Below are 26101 nucleotides of genomic sequence, written 5' to 3'. Positions count from 1 at the left end.
GTCCAACTTAGAGCCCAAAATCATGTTAGCATTTTGTCTGGCGGTCTAGAAAAGTTTTCACATTAATCAATCGTAAATAGCTTAATTTTTGTGGTCTGCACCATAATGACGTCATTATGAGAAACGGCCCATCATGCAACGTGCAATTAGGCGGACGGCGATGCCACTTAAGCCGGAAACAGGCGCCTAAGAGCTGAACTCTAAAAGAGTGGACAACCAGTGTGAGTCAGCCTTCCTTGGCATTATCAGATAGTGAGGCCCTGATCCTTTATCATCTCTAGGCATCGTCTGAGAGGTCTTCTTAGGTGTCTTCCTCAAGGCGTCATCCTAGAAGTCGTCCTTGAGGTCGTCCTAGAAGTCGTCCTCTGGGCCTCATTCTCGAAGTCGTCCTAGAAGTTGTCCGAGAGGTGGTCCTAGGTGTTGTCTTCGAGGACGTCCTCAAGGTCGCCCTAGGTGTTGTCTTCGAGGACGTCCTCAAGGTCGTCCTTGAGGTCGTTCTAGGCATCGTCCTCGAGGTCGTCTTTGAGGTCGTCCTCTAGGCGTCGTCCTCGGAGTCGTCCTAGAAGTCGTCCTTGACATTGTCCTAGACGTCGTCCTTTAGGCGTCATTCTTGAAGTTGTCCTTGAGGTCATCCTTAACGTCGTCCTGTAGGAATCATACTCGAGATTCACGTTGAGATGGATGACCAGCTTCAAGTTATTGTTTACTCTCAGCAAAATTGCTTTCAATGAGGATAATGCTTGCAACGCCATTGAGATCTTGTGGTAGCAAACCTTGAAACATGCTTTGAGCTCATCTATGCATCAGTGTATGAACTTGTTTTCCAAGTCTGCCAGATAACATGGGCCCAGCGTACTATGTGCAACAGTTCAGAGAAAAAAGGGCTATAGATTTTCAAAGTTTGAGACTATGACTACTGGAAGTTCTAAGCAGGGTGTTGGAACAAAATGTTTTCTTTTTATATCGTTTCAGTTTCGTTTGATAGAAAAAAGTACCGTTCCAATTCTGCTCAGAAAAAAGAAAAAAATGTTGGTCCATAACAATTTGTGTTTGCATGCAAAAAAAAATAAATCGGAACCCAATTAAAGAAGCAGAATTATGGGCCATTTCACCCTTTGAAGGAGGGAGGACCAGTGAAGCTGTTTAGCACAGGATACAGACCCGCCTCGAGGAGCTGGAGGAAACTAGACACGCATGGTTGGACTGCCACCCGGCGGAAAGTAGACACGCACAACTGGACTGCCACCCTGGGAGAGCAGAAGGAAAGGAAATTAGGCACGCAAGCGCTTGGAACGAGGACAAAGAGAGGGCGGTGCAAGTGCAGACATGGCCGACGTGGGCTGCACAGAGGCAAATCTTTGAGAAACCTTTATTATCTAAATGAGAGTTTACCCATCTTGAAAGTGGTGCCTATTGATAACTAATCTACTGAATATACCTATTGCTAAATTACCCAATCATCAAGGAGAATGCAGGGAATGGTGTACCACACGCCGCACATGGCGGCGTCTGCAGCAGTGACTGTTCCAAAGCAAAAGCCTGAAACAAATGACATGTTGCACGTGCGTCCCTCGAAGCGTTATTTTGGTTATTTATTTGGAATCTTTTATAAGGGGAAGGCGCGCGCGTGCGGCAGTGCGAGTGTAGTTTTTATTCACTGCAGACGAAAAATCTATGGAACCCTAGCCATAAGCAGCTTCCCTGTAAAAGTAAGTTTTGCCCCGTGCCCTAAATGTGGCGGTGTGTAGCGGTTTTTCGAGATTTCTTTAGCGGGCTTTGGAGTGGGCAACACTGCCCATCGCTGGAGCCGCCGCCGACACGGAGGGTAAAGTGGCCTCGCCTCTGGGAGCAGGCACGGCGAGCGAGACGTCTGCGTCGATCGAGCAGGAGAAGCTGGTGGCGGCCCTGGTGCGGGCCACGCCCCTCTCCCAGCTGGGCCGGGCAGGCATTGGGGTGCACGACTCGTCCCTGAGCATCAGCTCCCTGGTGCTGGAGGGGGCCCAGGACAACTTCCCCACCCTGACCCCCGAGGTGTCGAGGCGCACCCACAACCCCTTCCAGAAGGCCGTCAACAGCCTCCGCTCCTCGGGGGGCAAGGGCGGCAGGCGTGAGTCCCCTTTCTGCGCTTTCCACCGCTTTTGTTGTTTTTCTCAAACCACCCGAGAATCCAAGGTGGAAGAGAAAAGGAACGGAATGAGAGAAGGCAACATCCTTCGAGGCTCTGTCGTCCTTTCTCTTTCCCGTTGAATTCTCCTCCACCCAGTCTCGGGTGGTTTAAGAAAATGGTAAGTCTGCCTGCACCATCGCTGTTTTATCCTGTTTATTCGGTTCTTAACGCAGATCATATTTACGTGCTGGGATATTGGAGGGAAGTCTCGACATGATGCTACGAAACGTCGCCACGCAGCCATCTAATTTAATGGACGCCGGGTCACGTGACAGTGATTGCGTAACCCAATGTCATCTGTTGCCAACCACGTGATTGCATCACGTGACGTGCCGCCAGGTCACGCAACATCACGATGTCACGTCGTGCCATGTGATCTGAGAGAAAGAGCATGATCTTGAAGTGCTTTTTAATGGAGGCAGGACCTGTATGCAAATAGACCCTGTGAAGCCGGAGAGCCACTCTGGAATCGTGAATAGACAAAGTAAAACAGTCGTATTTTTCGCCCACAATGTGCGAAGAAGTAGCACGGTCGTGCAATGTGGGCAAAATGGTGCCATCACGTACCTGAGGTGGAAGTGCGACGATGTTAATTCTCATTGCCGTCGTGGTTAGCATTGTGGATTCCACTGACGACTGCAACGAGTGCTCTGTGATCCGTAAATTAAGTGGGTAAGGCGAGGCACAGCACGTGCGCCAGTTCACGGCGGCCGCCGCCGTGAACTGGGACGGATTAGCACTTGCTTGACGGACGCAAGCCTCAAATTGCCAGTGCCATTACAAAGAATGCGCGGCTGTGGTGATGTGGGGTAAGGCTTAGGTTTTCCCAGTGACATTGAGCGGTAAAAAGAGGGGATAATGTGGAAGTTGAGAGACGAGTGGAGAGGGAAACGCAAGCAGAGAAACGAGGCGAAGCTTTGCGAGAAGGGTGGCTGTAAGGTGACGATTTTAGCAGAACAGCTTTAAGTTTCGAGTTGGGGTTCGGGAAGTAGAGATGTTATAAGGAAATTGAGCGCGGTGAAGGTTCCTAAAACGATCCAACATTACGTGTAACAACTACATACGGCGAAAGTGGGATTTCGTATAGCGCGAGTAATGTTTAAAAACGACTGTTTGACGCAGACGACAGGAAGATTCTCTTCGTTATGCCGTTTCTGGCGAGACGCCAAGGCTCCCTCTCTTCGCGCAGCGCGGCCGACAGGAAGACCCGATTTCCCTCTCCTCATGCCAAGAGGAGAGAGAAGAGCTTTTCTATAGTGGTGACGATGGCTGACGAGCTAAAAATCTCTGCAAAGTATTGTCTGTAAAGCTTTAAAAAATGCTTTAGGGCACCTTTAAGCTGCACTAGAATGAACCGAGTATCCTCATGAAAAACAAGACTGAACAAAACAGGACACAAATTTAAATAGAGAGAAGTCGAGAGCTGCAGAATACATATTTTAAGATGCGCTGAGTCGGAATAGCGCGACACCACAATCTCGCTTGACCTTAGGTTGTGGTGTCAGAAAGCCAGGACTTTTTTGGTTGTACCTGCGAATGTTGCAAAGACAGGTTCGATATACCTATCTTGTCTTCATTTATATTGTCCTTATGAGCTATTCCTGTAAAGGAACACTCTTCGTTTTTTATAAATGCCCCTAGGTGAAACGCTGGAAAATGTGCCGTTGCAACACACTCATGCACTTTTTGTAAAACTTCGTAATTTCTTACTAATATGAGTTAATCTTTATTCTCAAATCGGCCTTAAAATCAAAATTCTTTCGTAGTTTTCAGTAGTGCGATATGATGTGGAATTTCTCGAGTTTGTTTTGCACTCGTAACTGCATTGCCATTGTTTTCCCCCTGACACGGCTGTTCTTTCTTCTTCACCCTTCTCTCTCTCTCTCTCCCTCCGCACCCTTTTTGGTTCTCCAATTTTCCGTTTTGTTTTGTTTGTTCTAGAAATTACCGATTCCTTCCAAATGTTCATGAACATAAATCGGGGCCTGTTGCCATCCCAAAGTGAGTGTGCACCCCCCACGTCTCCCTCTAGTTTGGCAGACTGCGTTCACCAACAGTGCCTTTCACTGCGTTCACGAGAGCCGTAATGGTGCGCGATTTCACCGTTGATCTCCGGCCCTACGCTTCCGTGGCTCTTCATTTGTTGCGGTCGGAAAGATTTGACGCGAGCCACTTCGACAGCTCTGTCCGCCACTGCATTGAAGGCCACTGTTTGGGTGATTTGACTTGGCAGGATTTTGGCTGGCCACAAGGATGGCGGGTGTCAACAATACATGGCAAATCTAGGTGCTAGGAAAAAAAACGTTGCGAGTGTACCTCGCTAAACTGGGTACTGTTCAGAAGTGTACGCTTTGGTAATGCTTGTTGGGTTAATTGTTTAGTTTTTTTAACGATAAGTCAAAGAGGATAAATATTTGTACTTGATGTGTTTCTACAATTTGTTTTCAAGGTTCAGGGGATGCACAAATGTTTGTAGATTTTTACAGCCCATTAGTGAGGTTTGGCACCATTGTGGTGTTACTCAAATATTAAGGTGGGCTAGTTGGATAAGCATTAGGAACCATAAACTGCACATAAGACAGACAAAGAAGGGAATAGCACCAACTTGCAACTGTCGTTTTAATCTGCTTGCAACTTTTGTGTGCCTTCGCTGCCTTGACCGGGCGGCCTTGTGACTCGTGTTGTTTTTGCGATGACTTGCGTCAGAAATGCGTTGGGGGAGCCTGAAGGATCGGAGGCAGGGTTCCACGGGAAGTCTGGGCCCCGAGTTTGCCCTGAGGGGCTCACGGTACGGCGAGGCCATGGAACCTCCCCACGACGGCGTCCACACCCTCCACAAGGTGGCACTCTATGTCTTCGGGGAGAAGTCCCAGATCAAGGTAGGTCCTCGCTTGTGCATTTACATTTTCTAAACTGTGTCAAACGACAAAAGCGCAGCGCATTCTTTGGAGAGCAAGACCAAACTTTTTGTTGCGAGTCTATCGGAACACGGTGCCGAGCGTTTGGTATGAGATGCCAAAGTTTTAAAGCTTACGGTTGATCAAACTAAACAGCTGGAAGAGAATTTGATTTTGCCTACAGGCGAACCCTGTCGGGGAACAGAAGCAGACGGGTGTCTTCTGCCGCAGCTTTTGGGTGGTGCCACTGTCAGTGACAAACAGATACTGCATCCGTATCTGCTCGTCACTGTGCAACATGTACAGTGGGAGCCAGTGTCACCATACCTTGAGGGCAGACCAACTTATCGTCGCCCAAATATTCGAACCGTGTTCCAAAATTGACTCGATCTCAGTGCAGAGTAAAGCTTTTGTACTTGGGTGTTGAAAACCCTGCTGGCGTCCAGTTCCACTCTACCCGCATCGTCGTATGACGTGACACACGAGACAGCGTGTATCTACTAGATTGAGGTTTGGAACATAGTCAATGCTTTGCTGGAAGTGCCACGTGAGCCATTCTCTGTCAGGGCATGAAGGCGGAGTCGTACTCCAACTGCGACTTCATCCCGGTGGAGTACTACGAGGTGCGGCAGGTGAAGGCGAGCTTCAAGAAGCTGATGCGTGCCTGCTGCCCCAGCACTCCGCCCACCAACCCCGAGCTGAGCTTCTACAAGATGGTCGAGGGCTCCGAGTGGCTCAACCAGGTGGGCCACCTCTCGCTCCCTTTTGGGGCATTTCCCTCCTTTGCCGCTCGTGTTTGGGCTTCAGACGTGCATGACTCGAAATGTGACGTGCTCGCTCGTGCGCGTCTGGACCAAGGTGTGCCAAGACGGCTCTTGTTTCATGCCCTCCCGAACAGATTGGCCTTGGGAGTGTGCTCAAAAGGTGCAATTGTGTGGGAGCTGTATCCTCAGAGTTCAACCTAAAAATCGGAAGCGACAATCACTATCGCTGCCTCTGGTGCTTGCGGCTGCTGCATTCTAGCGCACACTGTCGCGTTGCTGCTCTCTTTGTTGCTTTGTATGGGTCACCGTTCGGATAAAAGGGAAAAAAGAAAGGTCTCGGAATGAAGGGGCTTTTTGTGTGGTGCACTCGCGCAGCTCCAGTGCATCTTGCAACTCTCCGGCGCTGCCGTCGACTTGATCGACGTCCAGGGGTCTTCGGTCATGCTGTGCCTGGAAGATGGCTGGGATTTCACGTGCCAGGTGGGTGGTACTGTCTCGTGCCATAGAGGCTAGGTGGTGCAAGTTGCCGTCCAGTTAGGTGGGGACGGGCTGTTATCTCTCTCGTATATACTGGATATGGAAAAAGGGTGTTCACTCTGGGAGGCAGTACATGCTGCAACAAAGACTCAAAGTTAGCACTATTGTGCCTTCTTTCATGTTGCCAAAGTAAAAGCGAGTCATTTTGAAGAGACCCGAGGATGAGGAATACGAAAGTTCACACCAAGAGAAGAGAAGGAGAACGTCTCAAATGCAGCTAAAATTTTTATTGTGGACAGAACCCTTTATATAAGGGTTGAACAAACTGAAAGAAAGGGAAAGACCCATCTCTACTCACACCACTTTTGTTTGGCACAAAGCAATGAAACGACATCGGACCCTCCACAATGAAGGGTCGGATCTTTGTTACAGTCCTTAGAGGACTGTAACGAAAATAGCACTGGGAGAACAAGGCTAGGGGGGGGGGGGGGGGGCAGACCTATGACCTTGAATGAAAGGGCCTCATGCGGTGACCTAACAAACCTTTTTTTTTTGTTCATTTTATTTTGGGGTTAGGGAGTCGCCCAGCATCAGCAGTGTTTGGGGAAAGGGCGCAGTCTACTGTTCCGACAGCAGGCATTCCCTGCTCTCCCTGCGCGCACCCGCATGCCCTTCTCCTTGCTTTTGCCATCCTCCACTTTTTACAGCGGAGCTTTAAAGGGATGGTGAACCGAAATTTGGATTTCAGAAAAAATATGCAGGAAATGTAGGTGGGACGCTACAATCCCTACAACACTACTCGTAAGGCGATATCTCGAATGGATGGCCATATTTTTGGAAAAAGATGTCGAGATGGAACCAGGCCGACAAGGCGCGTGACATCATTATACCGAGTTTCCTCCTTTCTTCGCTTCGCTCCCTCAAGGCCGTGAGGCAAAGAAGACGCGAGGCCGTTCCCTCTCCTTCTCGGAGAAACATGACGACATCATCTCTGTCAAATGCGCCTCCTTTTCTTGAAAAATTTGGTCATCTGTTCGAGATATCGCTGTATCAGTGATGTTTTGGTGTTTGTAGCATCCCATTGCATGCTTTTACCGCGTGTTTTGTGGAATCAAAATTTCGGTTCAGCATCCCTTTAAGGGCTAGTTTTGGGAGGATAGTGTCCCCCGCAAAGAAATGTCGACACAAAACTCTGGACAGTTACTGCCATCTTTGAGCGACGGTGGCAACCAGACAACCGGCTTGCCGGCCTCGCTCATAAATTGCGGCAACCTTTCCAGCCTTTCCACTCTGGTTTTCACCAGAGTGGAAAGGCTGAATTTCTCTAGGCGTCATCCTAGATGCCGTCCTCGAGGTCGTCCTAGAAGTCGTCCTTGAGGTCGTCCTAGATGTCGTCCTAGATGTCGTCCTTGAGGTCGTCCCTGAGGTTGTCCGAGAGGTTGTCCTTGAGGTCGTCCTAGAAGTCATCCTTGAGGTTGTCCTAGAGATCGTCCCAGAAGTCGTCTTTGAGGTCGTCGTAGACATTGTCCTCAAGGTCGTCCTTGAGGTTGTCCTTGATGTTGTCCTAGACTTCGTCCTTGAGGTCGTCCAAGGCGTTGTCCTTGAGGTCGTCCTAGAAGTCATCCTTGAGGTTGTCCTAGAGATCGTCCCAGAAGTCGTCCTCGAGGTCGTCGTAGACGTCCTCGAGGTCGCCCTTGAGGTTGTCCTCAATGTCATTCTAGACATTGTCTTTGAGGTCATCCAAGGTGTCGTCCTTGAGGTCGTCCTAGAAGTCGTCCTTGAGGTCGTCCAAGAAGTCGTGCTTGAGATCATCCTATCATAGTACAGCTTCGCTCGTCTTCCTTCTTCACCAAAGTGGAAAGGCTGAAAGTTTTTTTTTTTTTTTACAATTCATTGTTTCTCTTTTTTTACCGCATGTATGCTGGCTTGGCGGTCTGCCAGCCCCGCAACGCAAATGATGTGCTCGCCGCTGGCGCAATCGGATCGCGTGAAAGCTACGGGCGGCCGGGCTTTGGTCGCTATATCGAGTGTCCCCGCCTTGGGAGTTTGATACAAAAAGACAACGTTCCTATCTTATTACATGTGATTTTCAAGGGGATGTTTGGACTGAACGATATTGAAAATAATTCGAAATACCCTAGTGTGATGTAACCGGGCTCGACTGTATGATCTTACGGTCGGCCATCTCTTTGAAGCATGTCGAGTGTGTTTTGCTAAGATGCTTGGATTTAAAAAAAAGGGGCTTTTAGTCGCGAAGAAAATAAGACACGGTGCAGCATTGTTTACTCCAACATCCCAACAATTCATTTGACTGTGTCACGATCGTTATTAATCCTATGAGATTTGTGCCGTTTATTTATTTCTAGCCCGCACACTAGAGTTTAGTGAAACGGTCTAACCAAAATCTGTTTTTCGAATGTTCTGTTCAACATCGAGATTCACTACAAACGCGAGAAAAACAACGGGCCTTTTGTCCGTCGGCTCTGTGCCTACCGCTGACCACGTGTCTCACGCCGAATACGCCAAATATTCGAGGGACCGAACACCAGGAATTCCATTCGCGAATCGAATTATTTGTGAAGCTACTACTCGATTTGCCTTCATATATTGGAGTATTGGCACACACGAAGGTACTTTGGTCTTACTCTATGGCACGGGGCTGCCATACCGTAGCTGTCTACCTTGGCACTGAGACTCGGTTCCGAGATGATGCTTAGCTGTCTCAGTATCCCGAGAACATTCATTGGCTGTAGGTAAGGCAGGTTCGTTACCGTTAAATACCGGGGGAGTGCGCACCGAACTTTCGCTGAAAACTGGGTTAATCTCGACATGGGCGCTTGTCCAATCAAATCGGGGGCTTAACGCAAAATTGGCAGGATTCCCAAGTTTGGGTAAGTTAACGGTGGTATTTAAAGAGACATTGAGGGAAAGACTGTCGGTTGCGCGCAGGTGGCGTCGGTGACCCAGCTGTGCCTGGACCCCTACTACCGAACCTATGAGGGCTTCAGGGTGCTCATCGAGAAGGAGTGGCTGGCATTCGGTCACCGGTTCTCGTACCGGGGAAACCAGACGGCCGCCTCGGCCACCAGCGGCTTTGCACCCATCTTCCTCCAGTTCCTCGACGTGGTGCATCAGGTGGGCGCTTTGTTTCTCCTCTTTGCCTACAAGAAACCGACTTGGGCAACTCTGAGAGCGTGCTCGCTGTAGCGCAACGCTCGCCGGATTTTGCGGTGCTTGGGACACGACTGGATGCTCTCTGGTTTGACGGGTCCTTGCGTGCTCTATTTATTCAAAAAAGGTCGTCCTTTTTATGAACAGACCCGCGCATCTACTTTCCCAGAGAACCCATGGAGACCAATTCATCTAGACGTACAAAAGGAGCCGGCAAATGCCAAAACAAAAATGACGTTTGGAGAAAAAAAAAAAGGATTTACACAGATGTTATTTTCGTCTTCCGACGTTGTCGTGCCTCGTCATTCGCCGGGCCTCTCGCAGAAATCCTGATGATTGGCTTTTCTTGAGCATTGCAGAGAAATGCTTGCGCAGGCATTATTCATGAAGAGGTCGACCTATTTTCGAATAAATACGGTACATCACTATGCTCATTACTTAAGTAGTGGGCGGTCTTCTTGGCGTATATTATGTCAAATTAAAGTGAATAAACCTGAGGAAAAACTGTTTCTATTTTATGGTTGTATATGTTAGTGCCCTTCCTAGAAAAAAAAAAAAAAAAAAGATGCTCATGTACAGATGCAAAACCCCACTCCACTGCAGAGGCACTGCTCTCCCTCTCCGAAAGCCAGCTCACCGAATGCTAGCCACCGTCGTTCCTCAATGGGCGAGGCTTTCTTGCTCTGGCGACGCTCTCCCTTCCTTCCCACCCCCTCAGGCAGCCTCTGTTGCGAAGTAGCTGCGTGGGGAGACGACTGAGCGCTGACACGCTCAGTCGTCTCCCCACTCCCGCCACGCAGGTTCCATTCTCGTGCCTCTCTGCGCCTCTACAGAAAAGGTTGCATACATATTTTCGCTTTTTCCACCGCAGGTACGGTCACGGGCGACCCCATTCTGAAAGGGCGTTTCAGCCCCGGAGAGGCTGAAACACCCTTCTCCTAAGCATGCATCTCACACACGTCTCCTGCATCAACTCCTCTGAAAGCAAAGAACCCATTGCAAACATTGTACGGCATACTGGCTGAAGGCAAATCTCCTTTAACGTGCCTTTCCACAATGCAGCAGCTACCACTGTCAATTGCGGCACATTTTGTGCTGTCGTTTGCATTTTGTCTTATGAGTAACACGGGCTAATGCCAAGAATCGTGTTTTCATGTCTTTAGCCATGCCACTTCCAAAAGCTCTCGGTGGTGCAAGGTGGCAAGAAGCCAAAGACACGAGTCGCCACATTCCAAGACTTTCTCTTGTCTGTAAATTTCCGTACATCCAATTTGAAATATTAGAAAAAGAAGACACATAGGTGACGACACAGACGGGAGAATCTTTCAACCTTAAAATTGCGAAAAACATCGGGTGGGGCTATCTTCAAGCATGTGAGAGCAAAACTTTATCAAATATTAATGATAAACACCAGGACACTCACTACAAACCATGTGATGCAGGAACTGATACCGCATATCACAGACACAGCAAAATCACATTTCACGATGCGATAAACTTGTGGGATTTCGCTATGAGCTCCTCTGTCACGGGAAAGGATACTGCGCATTGCAGATGCAGCAGATTCACGTTTCACGGAGCGAAGGAACCGCGCAAACCCTCCGAGATCTCGCATCTCATGGGAATGGATACCGCAGATCGTAGATGCAGCAGATTAAAGTTTCATGATGCAATAAGCACGCGGGAACCTGCCACAAACTTGCATGTTACGATAGCCCATATCGTGCACGCAGATAGCAAACAAAAACGTGGGAACCCGCTATGAACCCACTTGACCTCCTGGACATGACATACTGCTGGTTGCACGGTTGATGCAATTCCTGTCGGACATCGTGTGACATCCGACGGGAATCGGAGGAGGGCAATGTTTTGAAATTTTTATGTTACCGATATTTAGCCAGAAAGACAGGATGAGTGATCTCTGGGGGAGGGCATCCTTTTGGGATTTTACGGTAGAGTTATTTTTTACTTCAATCCCAGTGCCCGATCGATGCAAGGAAAGAAGGGAAAGGGAAACACTAGGAGAAATTGCAGTCCTCTCGCCCCCCTCCCGCCTTCTCCCTAGCGTTTCCCCTTCCCTTCTTCTCACGGAGCAGTCGGGCAGTGTGCTTGAAGTTGAAAATAAATGTAGTTGAAATTCAAAAATTGTCCCATCTGTGTCGTCCCTCGTGTCTCCTCTTTCTAATTGTTCAAAAGCCACCAACACGCTCAAATAGTACAAATCCAATTTGACCTTGACTTAAGGGGGGACACTACCCAAAAAAGTAAATTTTTGAACCACATGTTTGATTTAAATTATATTTACAGGGCTTGTTCCTGTTAATGTTGAAAACATTTCTGCCAAAATTTGTTAACCTGGGTGAAGTACAAAAAAAACTGCAAACGTTCAAAGATGAAAGTGGGCGCGCCGGCGTAGGAAAACTATCGATTTGAAATTACTTATAAATTTGTCGTTTTCATGTGTTATATTGCATTAGGACAGTTCAGAGCAGATAACTATGGAGCTATATTTCTATGTTATACCATCTTTCATGACAAGAAAGCCACATAAACACAAATACAGTTTTTTAGATTTCCATCTTTTGTTCAAAATTTTTGTTTTTGAGCATGAAAAATGACAAAAATAAAAAATACAAGCTCATAGTTATCTTCCCCTTAAAATTTCACCCCAGAAAAACTCATAAAAATGAATCCAAGTTATGTAATAACAAAACAATAGTTTTCCTAAAGTGAAATTTATGCCAGAAAGTGGAATGGAGAAAAATGCGTTCAAAATGCTCCGACCTCTACCTTTTCTTTAGCGTTGATGGACCGAAAATAATTTATAAAAAGTTAACTATGCAGTACAATCTAATGAAACCTTCTAGGAATACCCTTTAGGTGTTGGTGGATGTAAATACGACATTTTTCAAAATGAACGTTTTTTTTGCAGAAATTGTTTTTTCAGGGTAGTGTCCCCCCTTAAGAGTGAAGGTTGGGTTGGTTGGTTCCGATTCATACGCGGGTCTTACGCCAAGAAACGCGTTGGCAAAAAGTGGGAGGCACCACAGGGACGCCTCGTCCCACGTTGCCTCTCACTTTTTGTCCCTGCGTCTCTTGGCGTCAGACCCCAGGAAAGTGGTGCTGCCCGCCATGACCGTCTCCACTCGTCCCCAGCTGCTGCGCCAGTTCCCGATGTCCTTCGAGTTCAACGAGCTGTTCCTGCGCTTCCTGGCGTACCACCACGTGTCGTGCCGCTTCCGCACCTTCCTGCTGGACTCGGAGTGTGAGCGGGCCGAGTGGGGCTGGCTCCCGGCGCCCTCCAGCAGCTCGTCCTTCGTGGGCGGCAGCCTGCACCGCACGGGCAGGGCCGCGGCGGCCATGCCCGGCACGGAGAGCGGCTCGGACGAGGAGTCGGCCGCTGCGCACGCGTCTTCCGCCCGGGCCTCCGCCGCCCCCTCCTTCTGGGAGTACGCGGACCGCCTGTGGTCCAAGTCGTCCGCCTTCTACAATTTCTGGTACTCGGCCAACCTCGAGGACGAGGTGAGTCTGCGCTTTTGGGGGCCGCATCCCTTTGCCGTCCCGTCCCTCGCCGAGGGGGTTTGTGACGAGGCGCCCGTCCATGTTTTTGCGGAAGCACGACCCGTGAGGTTTCTACAAAGAACAAATATTTGAGACCCAAAATTCTAGTATTTCTGGGAGAAAACTGTCATTGAGCAGAACATGCCAACAAGCTGGTGGCAGTTGAGTAAAAACAGCCCGAGACTGGGAAAAACAAGATGGACAAACACGGAGGTTTCAAATGCAGCTGAATTTATTTGCCAAAAGTTGGTGTTTATACAGCCATCAAGAACCCATACAAGCATGAAAGAAAGGAAGGAACGAAAAAAACTCTTTTGACAGAAACACAAAAGAGCAGTGACCACCGGTAGGAAGCGCAAAACATACAAAGAATGAATTATCTCTTTTAGAACATTGTTTGTTAAAAGTGTTCACATAAAAGGAAATTGGGTCTTCTCTTCAACGCGCATTTTACCGTTTTGGAGCAAATTTCGCATAATCTTACGTCTGTTGCTAACAAGTATGGTGGGAGCACAGTGTTCAGAAATGATTTTGAGTCGAGTCAAATGACCCCGTTTCTGTTTCCCACGACTGATTGTAGAAAAAGCACTGAGAAAAAGAAGTTGGTTGCGTGTCGGGAGTAACTGAGAAGATTCCATCCAAGTGTGGCTTATGTTACACAGGACATACGAAGCACGGTCATTGATCGCCTTACCGAGCACAAACGTCGTATCAAGAACAAGGATCCATACTCGGAAATGTCAAAGCATGTAGCGGAATGTAAGCATTGTGCTCCTTTGTGGCAGTTAAAGTCGGCGGTACTGACGGAGAGAAATGATCATAAATGCCTAATCAAAGAGTTAACTATTATGAATAATGAAAATGCAATAAACAAACCTTCCCTAAGTTTAGTTAGGCACAGAACTTGGAAGCTTCCTCCAAGTTTGATTGCCTTGTTTCTCGGTCCAGCTTCACCTTCCGTCATATCATGCTTTGTTTTTTTGCCTGTTCAAGAGCATTCCGCCCCCTCACTTCGGTTCTAGCTATCAAGTTCGGGCCTTCTTTTGTTAAACGAGAGGCGACCCCATCTTTTAGCGTTAAAGCTTTTTCCTGCTTTTTTTTTATTTTTTTTTTTTGTCTGTGCATTTTTAACAAAAGGGAGGTTCTCGGAGAGGTGATTAACTCTCTATATGTTTCCCATTTCCTATGTGTGGTCACTGCCCTTTTGTGTGTCTGTCAAGAGTTTTTTTCGTTCCTTTCTTTCATGTTTGTATGCATTCTTGATGGCTATATAAAACCATAGTTTGTCAAATAAATTCAGCTGAGACCTCCGTGTTTTTCCGTCGTTTCTTACTACGTAGAAGTACCATTCTCCCTTTTCACTGGTTACATGCAACACGAGACGTGAAATACTCGCGAAGTAATAAGCCGCCTCTAGTTGCATCTTTGTTAAGAAAAAGGATAAAAGATACGAAGCATGTATAGCTTTTACGATCACCGAAGCATGGGGAACATTTCGATTTAAGAGAAGTTTTAATGTACCGTCGCAGGAAGTGAAGGAATCCGAGGAAGTTCCACAGTCTCGAATGCTGCATCATAAAATTGGCTTATCAAATTGTCACACTAACCAAGTTTGCAGCTTGCCATTAGAAAATGGAACTCATTGCCCCACCACATTGTAGATATCAGAGATAAAAATGAATTCAAATCTACATGTGAACGTTTATTCCACTTTTCCCAGGAATGAGTCAGAGGATGGTTTCCTTTTTGTTTTTCATGTGCAAAGATAATTTGATTTCTTTTCCTGTAGCCTGGTTGGCACGATGCTTCCTGTTGTTTGTGTACGAGTGTTCTTCTTTTGAGTGGGTATATTGCATTATTTTTATTTGTGTATGAGTGTACTTTTTCTTGAGTGGGTATATTTGAATTCTTTCTTGTCTTAGAGCAAATGTGTATGAAATTTATTGTTCTATAATTTTTGTCAAAAAATGTGTACTCCCCCCTCATACAATGCCCGAAAGGGCGCTTTGAGGTATATTAAATAAATAAATAAATAAATTCCTTTATGTTGGCTGTATCGATTTGACGTTTCCTCCGTAAATAAGCTGCTCGGAAGCAAAAACTTGATTGTAGTAGGTACACCCGTGAGCGATATGAAGGTGAACAGCCCTCCTCTTGTTTTTGACGCTCCTGCAGGTTTTGGATCCAGCTCTGTTTCAGAAGAGGGCTAGAACGCAAAGTTTAGACCCCCAAGCCACGTACCATTTGAGACGTTGAGAGTTAATATAGCTTTCGGGAGCCGTAAAACAGGCAAGAAACCAGGTAACGAGTTCACCTTCATTTTGCCGGCGGGTGTACCTAGACGGTGTCATCAAGCGCTCCGCACGACAATAAATAAATTTTGAGAGCACGACCCCTTTCCAAGGTGCTGCGTCCGTACTCGAACATCTCGAACCTGCACATCTGGGAGTACTACCTGGAGGAGACCCTGGAGCACGGGCCCCCGTACGATCCGGAGCTGGTGTTCCTGGAGCGGGGCCAGAGGGGCCCAGACCCCAGGGGGGCCAGGGGCTCCCTGGTGCCGGGAGGGGCTCGCAAGATCCTCTACCCGTGCTACGACGACGTCGGCGGACTCCAGGTGGACGTCTTCACGCAGCTGCTGGAGGTGCGTCCACCCCTGCCTCCCAGAGAAGTTTACGAGGGGTTCATCGAACCTAACACAACCCCGGCAGCTTGAGCTGCGTGTGTCATCCTTTGCTTGCCTGCAGTCTTGCGGTTGTGTTATGTCTAATGTTCACCGGCTTGTTTGCACCCTGACTTTATCTTCGTTAGTTGATCGAAGCAGTTATAAGCACGGCGCAAAACAAGGACTAGAGGAAAAAACGGGACAAGTGCCGAACAGCAACTGTTGTCGTTGGTCGGTGACTAGTCCATGTCCCTTATTTTGGATGCGTAACCAACTGGTCCACTGGTTCATTTTGACCCATGTAGGCGCCGCTTTGGCAGACGGATCACTCGAGCGAGTTTCATTGCGTGGGAGCATGCTGTTTGCAACAAATCTTTCAGTCTTTATTGAAAAGTGGCAGTCATCTATTGCTCGATGTGTGGTTCTGCCGATTGGAGAGCCATCTGCCAACGACTATACCACTTTTTCGGAAGTTTGCCCACATTCGTTCAAGCAGGGTGCGACGTATCTTCGCCACCGTGCATTCTCTGGCAAGAATGCTGCACTCAATCTTTAAACTGGTGCTCCAGGCTGGAGGAGGCACAGGTACAAGAGCAGTTTGCTCGGGCCCCGCAAATCGCTTCTATTTCCACGAGCACTCGTGCGAAAGGAGCACTTTCTGTAACCGAAGTCTTTTTTCTCTTCTTTTATTCGCAAATTGCCCGGCAAACATTTTCGCCGGTAAGAACTGCGTGCCATGGACCCACACTTCCGACGAATTGCTGTAATACAGGCTACTCTTGCCAGTCTCGAAGATTGTGTCCCGTTTGCTCAATTTTCTTTGACATTACACCCGTGTGTCGTCGGTCCAGAAACTTGGGAGTTGTTTCATCGAGGCTCATATTGTTTGGTGTCCAGGCTCTGCACGACCAGGAGGCTGCCTTGGGCCACCTGCCCCAGAAGTGGCACGTCCTCTGGAACAAGCTGGACGTTCCCATCGTAGACACTCTGGTGGTGAGTGGACTCACTCGCGATTTTTAATCTTATTTGCTGTACTTCCCTTTTCAAAAGATGGGCATGCTTTGCACTGCAGAAACTTTCAGTCGACGAAATAGAACTACCCGATCTAAAGGAGAATCTGCCGTAGCGACCCGGAATCTGGGCAACATTTGTGTCTACGCTCTCGCAATTGGCAGGTTTGTCGTTGCAGCGCCACTCGTCGTTCAACGTGGAGCTGGTGCGTTCGCACGGCCGCGCAGTGCACAAGCGGTCCACCATTGAATTCCTGGTGCGGGGCAAGATGACGGGTGGCGCCCTGGAAGGGGGCGGGGCCCCGGGCGGCACCTGCGCCCCGCCCCCTCAGGTGTACCCGCACCGCTTCGACCGGTACAACTACACCACGCCCACGTACTGCGACTTCTGCTCCAGCATCCTCTGGGGCCTCGTCAAAACGGGTGAGGGGCCGCTTCGCCGTCTGTTTCCTAGTATCGAAAGATTTACCCCACTGAGATTGTTGGTTAGTGCCAAGCCCTACTTGAAAAACCAAGGAGATCCGAAGGGATGACCCCCCCACTACCCCCAGAGGCCAAGTGCGGTGGTCTAGCTTTTGGTACACACCCCGAAAGAAGTTGAAAGAAAATGCTTGACTCGGATCTTCGTCCACTGGTGCCGACATCAGCTGCCCAGGACCACACCACGAGACAGTGTGAAAGGCAAAGGCTTTGATGACCACTTGCCTTCTATGTTGAAAGGGCACACTGGTGTTGTTAACACTCCTACGCTATGACTGAAAGGACCTGGCCTTAGAAAACACGATTTCTAGAGGTGGGCCACCTCTTCGGACATTATGCTACCAATTTTGGTTGCTGTTGGAGCGAAAGTGATATATCTAACTTTGTTATCCTGGTTGGGATATTGACAATGCCAAAGTACGGCGGGAGGCTGGGGGCCGGGCATTTGAATGATGCGCTTTGCTGTTCTTATTCTGTACTTGACTGTAGCCGATGGCTCCTCTGTTAACACGAGTGAGGAATGGCATTTATCTGCTAGAAAGTGTTATTAGCCAATGAAAATGAGAAAATGCCAGCACATCGCCTACTAACGGAGGCGAAGAAAGGCGGATTGTCAGTCCAATGCCAAAGGGATCCAAATTAAATGATGAGCGTCCGCTATCTCACGAAGGAAGCGACCGAGAGCCTGCGCTTGCTGCGCAAGTGTTGCTTTATCTTGTTGCCGCATGAACTGACACCGAGCAGTAGACAAAGCTGCGCTTGGGATAAGCACATCGGTGGCTCCGAGAAGTTCTCGCCAAGATGTTTAGACTCGCAAACAGATGGAAATATCCTCATTGGTTGTAATGCTTGCGCAGCCAAAAGCTCCAACATAACTGACACTTGATAAGGAGTAGCAAACACCAGGGATTGTAGTAAAGTGGACGGGTCTCGGTTTATTAATGGAGAGCAATGGGTGCGTGCAGGGATGCACTGCGTGGACTGCGGCTACAACTGCCACGAGAAGTGCCTTCCGTCGGTCCCCAAGAACTGCACCAAGTACAAGTCGGTGGCTCCGGACCCCAGCTCGGTGGCCATGGCCAAGGGCGCCAACGCCGACGGCGGCTCCATCGGCTCCGGTGGGTGTCCCGCCAAAGGTCCCAAATCGCCGGTGGGCGTTTCTCGGTTGGGGAACGAAAGAGTCGCGACACCCGGTTGCTCGTCCGCATGTGCCGACTCATGTTCAGCGATGAAAGTCGTCCAAATTGCGTCTTGGGTGTGATTTGGGAAAGTTGTCTTAAAGGCCGACCAACGAGCAGGAAGGAGCAAGCTTACTCTCTTCAATTTTTTTCTTCGCCGTTTTTCCCGCAGCGGGAAAGATGGAAAGAGAACTCCCTTTTACGTCGCCATTTGGGATTGAAAAAGATTAGTCTAGCGCCCAGTTGCTAATCGCGCAAAGAAATGCGGAAGCCACCTCTTCTTTCTTTTCTACTTCCCCCATCTTGACGCTAGTCTTCACTTGAACCCTCGGACTCAAAGTGCCGACACTGCGGTGGACCTGTCATATGCCCATCTTTCCCAGCGTGGATACGCCCCGCCCATACCTATGCGCAGACAGCGGGGCAGGCAATGAAAGGAAGCGTTTGAATGGTCCGGCCAGCACGTAGCTCCCACCGCTTCGTCAGCTTTGGGCTGAGCAGAGCAGAAACTAAAACTGAAGAAAGCCAAGCTGCTATTCTCCTCGCACGCTTGCCCCATTGGATTCCTTGTGCGGTTCGTTCATTTCAACAACTGTTTAGAAAGCGTTTTACCGACGAGGGAACATCAACGACAGCTTTTTTTCTGAACGAGACCTTTGTTTGCTGTCTGAAGTATTCTATTCTAAATATCTCTCTTTTTTTGTGAGCTTTTTTTATTAGAGAACGAAATGTGGGGTTTTTTACTGTTTCAGCAATCACGTCAAATACTACAATGGACTCATTTTTCCGAAGAACTAATTTTTACAAATTTGAGAATTTCAAAATATTTAAAATAATGAATCGCGCAAATCAATCACTCTGTCACAACCAGTACATTGCAGTGTACTGGTTGCGACAAGTAAATTGTGACCAATTTACTGGTCACAATGTTGAGAGGCTCGTCGTTCTTCTCCGCGACAGCCCCTGACATTTCTATTCTTTTAATACAAATGTCAGGGGCTGTCGCAGAGAATCTGCTTAGCGTTTCCGGCTGAGGTTGGCACGAGACAGGCTTGACATGGATGCGACCGTAGCGAATCGAATCGTGATTTGCCACCTATGATTGGGAAGAAGAGGAAGGGAAAGGAGGATAGGAGACGCGTGATTAGTGACCTCTCGATTTGATGTAGCCGGGGGGGGGGCTGGATTCCCCCCAAAATCTTCCATTTTTCTGAGACCTCCTCTTCCCCCTCCCCCTCATACAGCATTTTGTCATGGGTGCCCCCTCCCCAAATCACAAAATCCTGGCTACGTGCCTGGCGGTCGCATTCATGTAAACTCCACCAATGTTCAACTCTCTTCTAAAAGAAGCAAACGCTTAAAATAACGACGATTTATTAAGTGCCATGACCACAAAAGCTCCACTGTGCCTCTCTGAGACATCTCGGTATCCTCGCACAACCTCTTAATAAGCGGAAAAAGGGCTTACAATGACATGTGAGCCGTCGTCATTTCTTGGTGACATATCTGTGCTCTTTAACAAACACACTTAGCTTGGCACACAATAAAAGAAAGAAACTTGGGGGATGCTTAAGTGGCCTTTAAGAGTGGAACGCGACAGTGTTGACCGGGCCCCGTTTTCAAAGCTTTCTCGTATAAACCCGCACTCGTTCTGAAGCCGTGCAAGCGTGTGTGCGTGCGTAATCTAGTTGGTAGCGTCGCATGATATCACATAATGTCACTCGTGACGACGTGTCACATGTGGCTGGGACGTCATGACCCTATCAACCCACTAATTTTAGACGAAAATTTTCTGCTAAATTTGACAGGGGGTTCGTCGGAAAAATTTTCCACTAAATTTGGCGAGAAATTTTTGCGCTAAATTTAGTGGGTCAATAGAGTTGTGGCGTCACAACCACGTGTGACATCAAGCGTGGCTGTGCACTTTGCATTATGAGATTTTACGGTCCCACTGACGCTGACGCCAGATCTTCTGCGACACGAGCTCCTCAGCGCTGTTGGCGCTATTAAAAGGAAAGGACGTAAAATATCCGTTGACCCTCGAGCTGACAGTGCGGTAAGAGCTACATGCTGGCTGGACCAATCATCCGCCTCCCTTTGATCACATGACCCCGTCCCCTGGACACGGCTCAAGATAGACGTGGGACTGGTCCGACGACCACGTAGCTTCCACCGTGCTTAGGAATGAAAGGTCCTTCCCGAAAAGAAACTCGTGAGCATTGGCTACAGCCCCCCTCGGTGCTCATTTCCTGCCGGTGTGACTAATCCCTGCTGTTCAGGTTTGGGGGGGCCATATGCCGCTTAGACGTTGCGCATGCGAGAAAGAGGTGAAAAGAAAATTGGAGGAGGAAATGAAGGAGAGAGATCTTCTGCTGGGAAGAATTTATTTTTGCACAATGGGCTTCAAGTCTGCATTTGCGCGAGGAGTGGCCAAGTCAAGGTTCTGTTAGTGAGGTACACTGTTTGGTAGGCTGGTTCTGGCACCCTTCACAGTGCCCTGTGTCGTTGTAGTTCTACCCTTGGTCCCTGTTCCTTTGACGCTTATTTCCCATGATGTACCAACTGGCCCATCTAAGCATTTTATTGAGTTAGTCAACTGCTTGTCTAGGTCCTTTTGAGTCTTGGCGATTTCCCCAAAACCCGATCTCCTTTCAGAGGCAGTTGCGAGAGCCCCAACTCCTCGGCACTTTTGTAACAAAAAGGTGTAAAGGCTTATGAGGTTTGTTAGCGGCGCTACGTACACTAAAGAGAGGGAAAGGTGGAATTGCTTCTTTATCACTTTAAAAATTAAAAACGTGTATAGGCATGATTATAATGCAAATTAAATGCTAAGGTGTAAGCGAGCTGGACAAGAATGGCAAAAGTAATCCCTGGACAAGGGGAACAACGGGGACAAAGCCTGCAAAGCCAACCTGCAAACCATTTTTTCTTTACAGTGAAGTACCTGGGTAACCTTCGAGGTATTTCACATAGTTCCTGACCTCCAGGTAACTCGGCTTTAGAAACTCGCGGCTCGAGCGTCTAAAGCACCATTATACGCCGACGGCATGCAATGGTGATGCAAATATGCAAACATAAACATAGTTGGTACTCCCGTTTATTGAGTGACCAATAAGCGGTTATGAGTTTCCTCTTGGCAAGAAAGTGTGAAACTGCTAGCCTTTGTTCACCTCGCCTGCCCAGCTTTTATGAGGCCGCCATTTTGAAACTCCCGATGCCTGGCAGCGATTCGTTCGAAGAGGGGGTGAAAATGATAATTGGAGTGTGGCACCGCTTTGCTGTTGCTTCCTGCAAGGTGTATCTAGCCTCTACATGTGGCTCTGTCCGCTGGCAGGCATGCACACGACATACTACGACCAGTTCTCGTCGCACTGCCCGGAGAACCGCACCCACGAAGGCTATCTGTTCAAGAGGGGGGCCCTGCTCAAGGGCTGGAAGCAGCGCTGGTTCGTCCTCGACTCCACAAAGCACCAGGTGAGGCACTTCAAACCCCGGCCAGAATTTTTCTGCCCAAATCAGACGCTCACTATATCTTCCTTTTCATCCTTTTTTTTTGTTTTGTGCCATTTCTAAGCCTGCCCATTTCTCCACAGCCTTTATTCATTTTGTATCTCTCTTTTCTACGTCAACATCCTACGAGATAGCCTAGCCTAGAGGTCTGCACAGGTCTGCCCGTGAAGCCAGCCGGGCTTCATGGCTACTTTTATGAAAAGCCGGGCACGGGCCTTGCAGTCGAGTCTACACCGATGCGGGCCAAGCCAGCCTTTACCTTTTTTTGCAGCAATGTTTTTAAAAGTTGGTTTCGGGAGTTGGGGGGGGGGGGGGGGGGGGGGGGGCGGGGCGGGCGCGGGCGGGCGGGGGGGCGGGGGGGCGGGGAATGATCGTAGTGGGGGGGGGAGACCCAAGCACTGAAAACGTGTGTGTTTGTGCGTATGTGCCTGCAGCAAATGCTCTTTTTGCCACCGGCACACCGCCGTCGTACAGTCACTTTCCCCCATCAAGATGCACACATGTAGGCGCCTACAGAATGCGCACCCTCGCAGGCATAAACCATCTGTATGTAGGAGTGTGTGCATCCGCAGTATCGGTCAAAAGGTTTTCCTCGGGTGCTTTTCCTAAACATTATCTCCGAGACCACCTCCAAAAACGGCAATATTTTATAATTTTTTTTTTTTGTTGTACGCAGCAGGAGTGGGCAATTTAGAACTTAGCTCATCATTTGTCCAAACCCATTGCAACATTTCCCTTCTTTTTCAACTTTGACACGTGGATTTGTTTACTGCTGCTTGCCATTTGTACTTCTCTGTCCTTTCGGACATGCGGGTTTCGTCGCAAAACGGTCCAATCTGCGGGTCGGACCGCTTGACCCGCAGATTGGTCTGACTAAAAATACCGGCAAAAAAAAAAAGAAAAAAAAGGATGCTTGCTGCATTGACCATCGGGTACCGTAGTCAATATGTGTATCAGTGGCAAGTGAGCTGCCATGCTGCACAATTGGCGAGCTATTTTTCCCAGGCGAAAATAAGGCGGACCTGGGCGGGCCCGTGAAAATTGCCGTTGGGCTGGACCGGTCCTGCTGTCGGAAATGGATAACGGGTCGTGGGTGGGCCCAAGAGAGAGCGAACCGGGCCGGGCTCCTAAATATTGGCCCATGCAGACCTCTATACTTTGTCTCACTAAAACCGTGCAGTACAGCCAAAGCTACAGGGGAGAGAGTTCAAGAGGAGAGAAAGGAGGAACAAAGGAATCCCAGCCCTTCTCTCCCATTCCTCCTTTCCCTCCTCTTAAACAGGTTGGTATGCACTCTCTCCCTGGTAGCTTTGGCTGTACTCCACAGCTTTAGTGAGACAGGCTATACTAGCGTACACCCCTCTTTGGAGGCCGGGTGAGGGGAGGGAGTTAAGTGGACTAATCTTTGGTGCGCTGCACCCCAGAAAGGCTGAGAAAAAAGTGCTAGACTCGGTTCCTCGTTGACTACCGTTAAATGCCGGACAAGCGCCCACTCAATGTTTAGAGACAATCGCGAAGAAATGGGGGTTGGGCGTTTGTCCAGTCATCAATTTTACGTATCAATCACTCGTGCATATTTTCTCAGATCTTAGAAATGTGGGAATGGGCGGATCCGCGGTATTCTACGGTTTGTCACGAGCATCATATCAGTTGAAAGACTAGGGAGAACTTTGCTTACTCTATTGCCTTCTAAATTGCCAATGGAACAGTCACTACCGTTGCTGTCGAAATTCATATTGCCCACCTCGATGCACAAATTGCCCAAACCTGGGTAACAAACTTCCTAGTATATTGGGCTCTCCAACTATTAAAAGTATATTGTTTTCCCTTACTTAGTTTTTATCTTGTTTCTTACAGATATGTATGTACACAATGCCCAGTTGTTGTCAGTAGTTTACGTGGCCTTACGCTCAAAGAATGCACGACGATAGAGCGGCATACTTGAGTGCTCTTTTCTGCCGGACAAAGGGGCATGCTAGAAATGGTGGCTGCACATTAGTGCTTGTCTCGTCCGTTTCTCCTACCTGTCCGCGTACGTCCTTTGTGCGGCTCGTGTTTTCAGGCTCTAGTACAGTTTGTTGCACTATCACGGAGAAAGCCAGGTTGTCGAGAGTCCTCCGATCGACTCAACTCGAGGGTGTGTGTCCCTTCCTACTTTTCAGCTGCGGTACTACGATGCGGTGGAGGATTCCCACTGCAAGGGTCTGATTGATCTCTCGGAAGTGATCTCCGTGATGCCGGCCGTAGCCATCCAGGGCGCTCCGAAAAGGGCGGACGAGAAGTCCTTCTTCGACGTGAGTGCTTCCTTCGCTCTGTCGTTCCGCTCGTAGCTTTGCGCCTCGCCCAGTGGGCGTGCTCGGGACAGGACTCGTGGGGGAAGTAGCCCACAGAAATGCTTATCCATTTTGTACGGGGCTCACGGCGTGCGATAAATTGCTCGTTGCACTATTGTGGTGCGAGAAACGAGTTTTGCTTAAAGGCTGACGCGCAGTTGCCAGAAAGAGGAAGACGGTCCTCTTCAGTTTGCCTGGCACCCCGACCAGTGTCCCCTGCAAGCGCGTGAATGAGCTTGGGCTGGCTCGCAACTGCACACGTTTGACCACACGAGCGGAGACACGGTGGTGGCTGGGTGCCTCGCCTGCCATTGTTTGTCGGCGAGTAGGGGAAAACAAAAATGACGGGAGTTTTGCGCATCTCAAGTTAATTGCGCACATTCTTTTCCAGGTGAAGACGAGCAAAAGGATGTACAATTTCATGGCGGCCGACGCGTCTGCAGCCCAGGAGTGGATAGAGAAGATCCAGTCGTGCCTGCAGTGAGGAAGACTTTGCAGGGTTGTTTCAAGAGCGCCGTGCAAAGCCAACGCAGACTCCCGGGCTCAGCTCACGAGTGTTAGCGGGACGACGTTCCAAGAACAAAGCGTACGCGTGGCGTTGCCGAGAGGCAGTCTGCTCGCACCGCCCGTCCGCCTCGCACGAGCCAGACAGATTTCTGTTTTTCTTTGTTTCCATAGCTTGTATGTGTGCAAGCAAGTGGGCCAATTGCGACGCTTGTCAGTACTGCCAGACTGCGGCTGCCCCCTTTCCGCATTAGCAACGACATTCCAGTCTGCGGAAGCTTCGACCGCGGTTGCGAATACTCCCCACGCGACGGGAAAGGGTGCCGCATTGGAAAAAAACCCGAGACTTCCTTTCGAGCGTAGCAACACTTCTTTTGACGTTCGGCGAAAGCCCCTCCACGGTTCCATCCCGCCTCCCCCTTTTCCGTCGAGTCGTGAGGAAATGGAAATACCGCGCATCTTGACGTCCCCCCTCCCCTCTCCGGAGTTGTAAATATTCTGCTTGTCATGCTGCCGAACATAGGATTTTCCAATGCACAAGCTCGCGTGTTACGTATATGCAAAAAGTTTTGGTTAACGATGTGTGACATGTGATACGTTTTTTTATGTATATAGCGACGATTGTGGCGGTTTTAGGATGCGAGTGGTTTTAAGTGGGGCTCGAGGTCTCTGGCCGTCGACTACAGGATCCAAGCGGAGAACTCGAGCCTCGTCTGTGCCCAATAAAGTCTATGCCTGTGCAACGAGGTCTCCATTCCATTTAAAGCTAGCTGCGGCGGCTAAACACCTTTTCGAAATAGCCAGGCTCTTCTCTTCTCTTCCCGGCGTGTTATTGCTAAACTCGGAATAGCTATTGAGAAAACAGTAAATAACCCCGATGCCAAAACCAACGTTCAAACGTTTTTTGCCCCATCAGCAGGGCGATGTCACGTGTTGTGTAACTCTCTGGTAACTCTGGAAGCATGACCTCGGATGTTTTACAGTCGACTTCAGTTAATTCGACCTTGATGGGGACATGCGAAATTGGGTCGAATTAAAAGATGAGAGCAAAATTCTGAATATCCAGCGCTTCTGATCGGGTGGGCTAACATTGTTATAATGAGCCGCTGAACTAGCAGCAGCTGTGTATGTCCTTTACACATTCAGTGCAGTGGCGGGAGCAGTGGCCAGCGCCATTGAAACACCGCTGTAGAGCAGTTTTGTGTCGAGACCCAGCCGTGTCCCATGCCTCACCATGTGCTCTTTTTTCCTCTCTTTGCAATTTGGCGTGTACGTCGAAATTTGAAACCTAGTTCTTTCACCGACGGGTGCGGCCGATCCTGGCCGACTGACGGGCATGGCCAGTCGAATTAACCAATGTTTTATATTTCAAGGTCGAAATAAG

General features: G+C 48.9%; 1 protein-coding gene across 2 annotated transcripts in view; it reads left to right on the top strand.

Annotated features, from left to right (window-relative positions):
• LOC8052027 (myotubularin-related protein 13) overlaps nucleotides 1-25460 on the top strand; it is a 90270-nt gene extending 64810 nt beyond the window's left edge. Inside the window, exons 26-39 of one of the 2 annotated variants that reach the window (XM_029992427.3) lie at nucleotides 1853-2107; nucleotides 4109-4168; nucleotides 4874-5046; nucleotides 5631-5807; nucleotides 6204-6308; nucleotides 9255-9440; nucleotides 12633-12998; nucleotides 15442-15681; nucleotides 16600-16695; nucleotides 16892-17135; nucleotides 18158-18310; nucleotides 21705-21844; nucleotides 24043-24174; nucleotides 24605-25460. In XM_029992427.3, the coding sequence (XP_029848287.2) occupies nucleotides 1853-2107; nucleotides 4109-4168; nucleotides 4874-5046; nucleotides 5631-5807; nucleotides 6204-6308; nucleotides 9255-9440; nucleotides 12633-12998; nucleotides 15442-15681; nucleotides 16600-16695; nucleotides 16892-17135; nucleotides 18158-18310; nucleotides 21705-21844; nucleotides 24043-24174; nucleotides 24605-24697 (2420 nt within the window). In that variant the 3' untranslated portion in view covers nucleotides 24698-25460. The remainder of the gene's footprint in view (nucleotides 1-1852; nucleotides 2108-4108; nucleotides 4169-4873; nucleotides 5047-5630; nucleotides 5808-6203; nucleotides 6309-9254; nucleotides 9441-12632; nucleotides 12999-15441; nucleotides 15682-16599; nucleotides 16696-16891; nucleotides 17136-18157; nucleotides 18311-21704; nucleotides 21845-24042; nucleotides 24175-24604) is intronic. The other variant, XM_029992428.3, reaches the window with a different exon arrangement.
• The last annotated feature ends 641 nt before the right edge of the window (nucleotides 25461-26101 follow it).

The sequence above is a fragment of the Ixodes scapularis genome, unplaced genomic scaffold (genome assembly GCF_016920785.2).
Source record: "Ixodes scapularis isolate PalLabHiFi unplaced genomic scaffold, ASM1692078v2 PGA_scaffold7__128_contigs__length_106722199, whole genome shotgun sequence".
NCBI lineage: Eukaryota > Metazoa > Arthropoda > Arachnida > Ixodida > Ixodidae > Ixodes > Ixodes scapularis.
The sequence above is the reverse complement of the archived record's forward strand: the minus strand, read 5'-3'. Positions and strand labels throughout refer to the sequence as shown.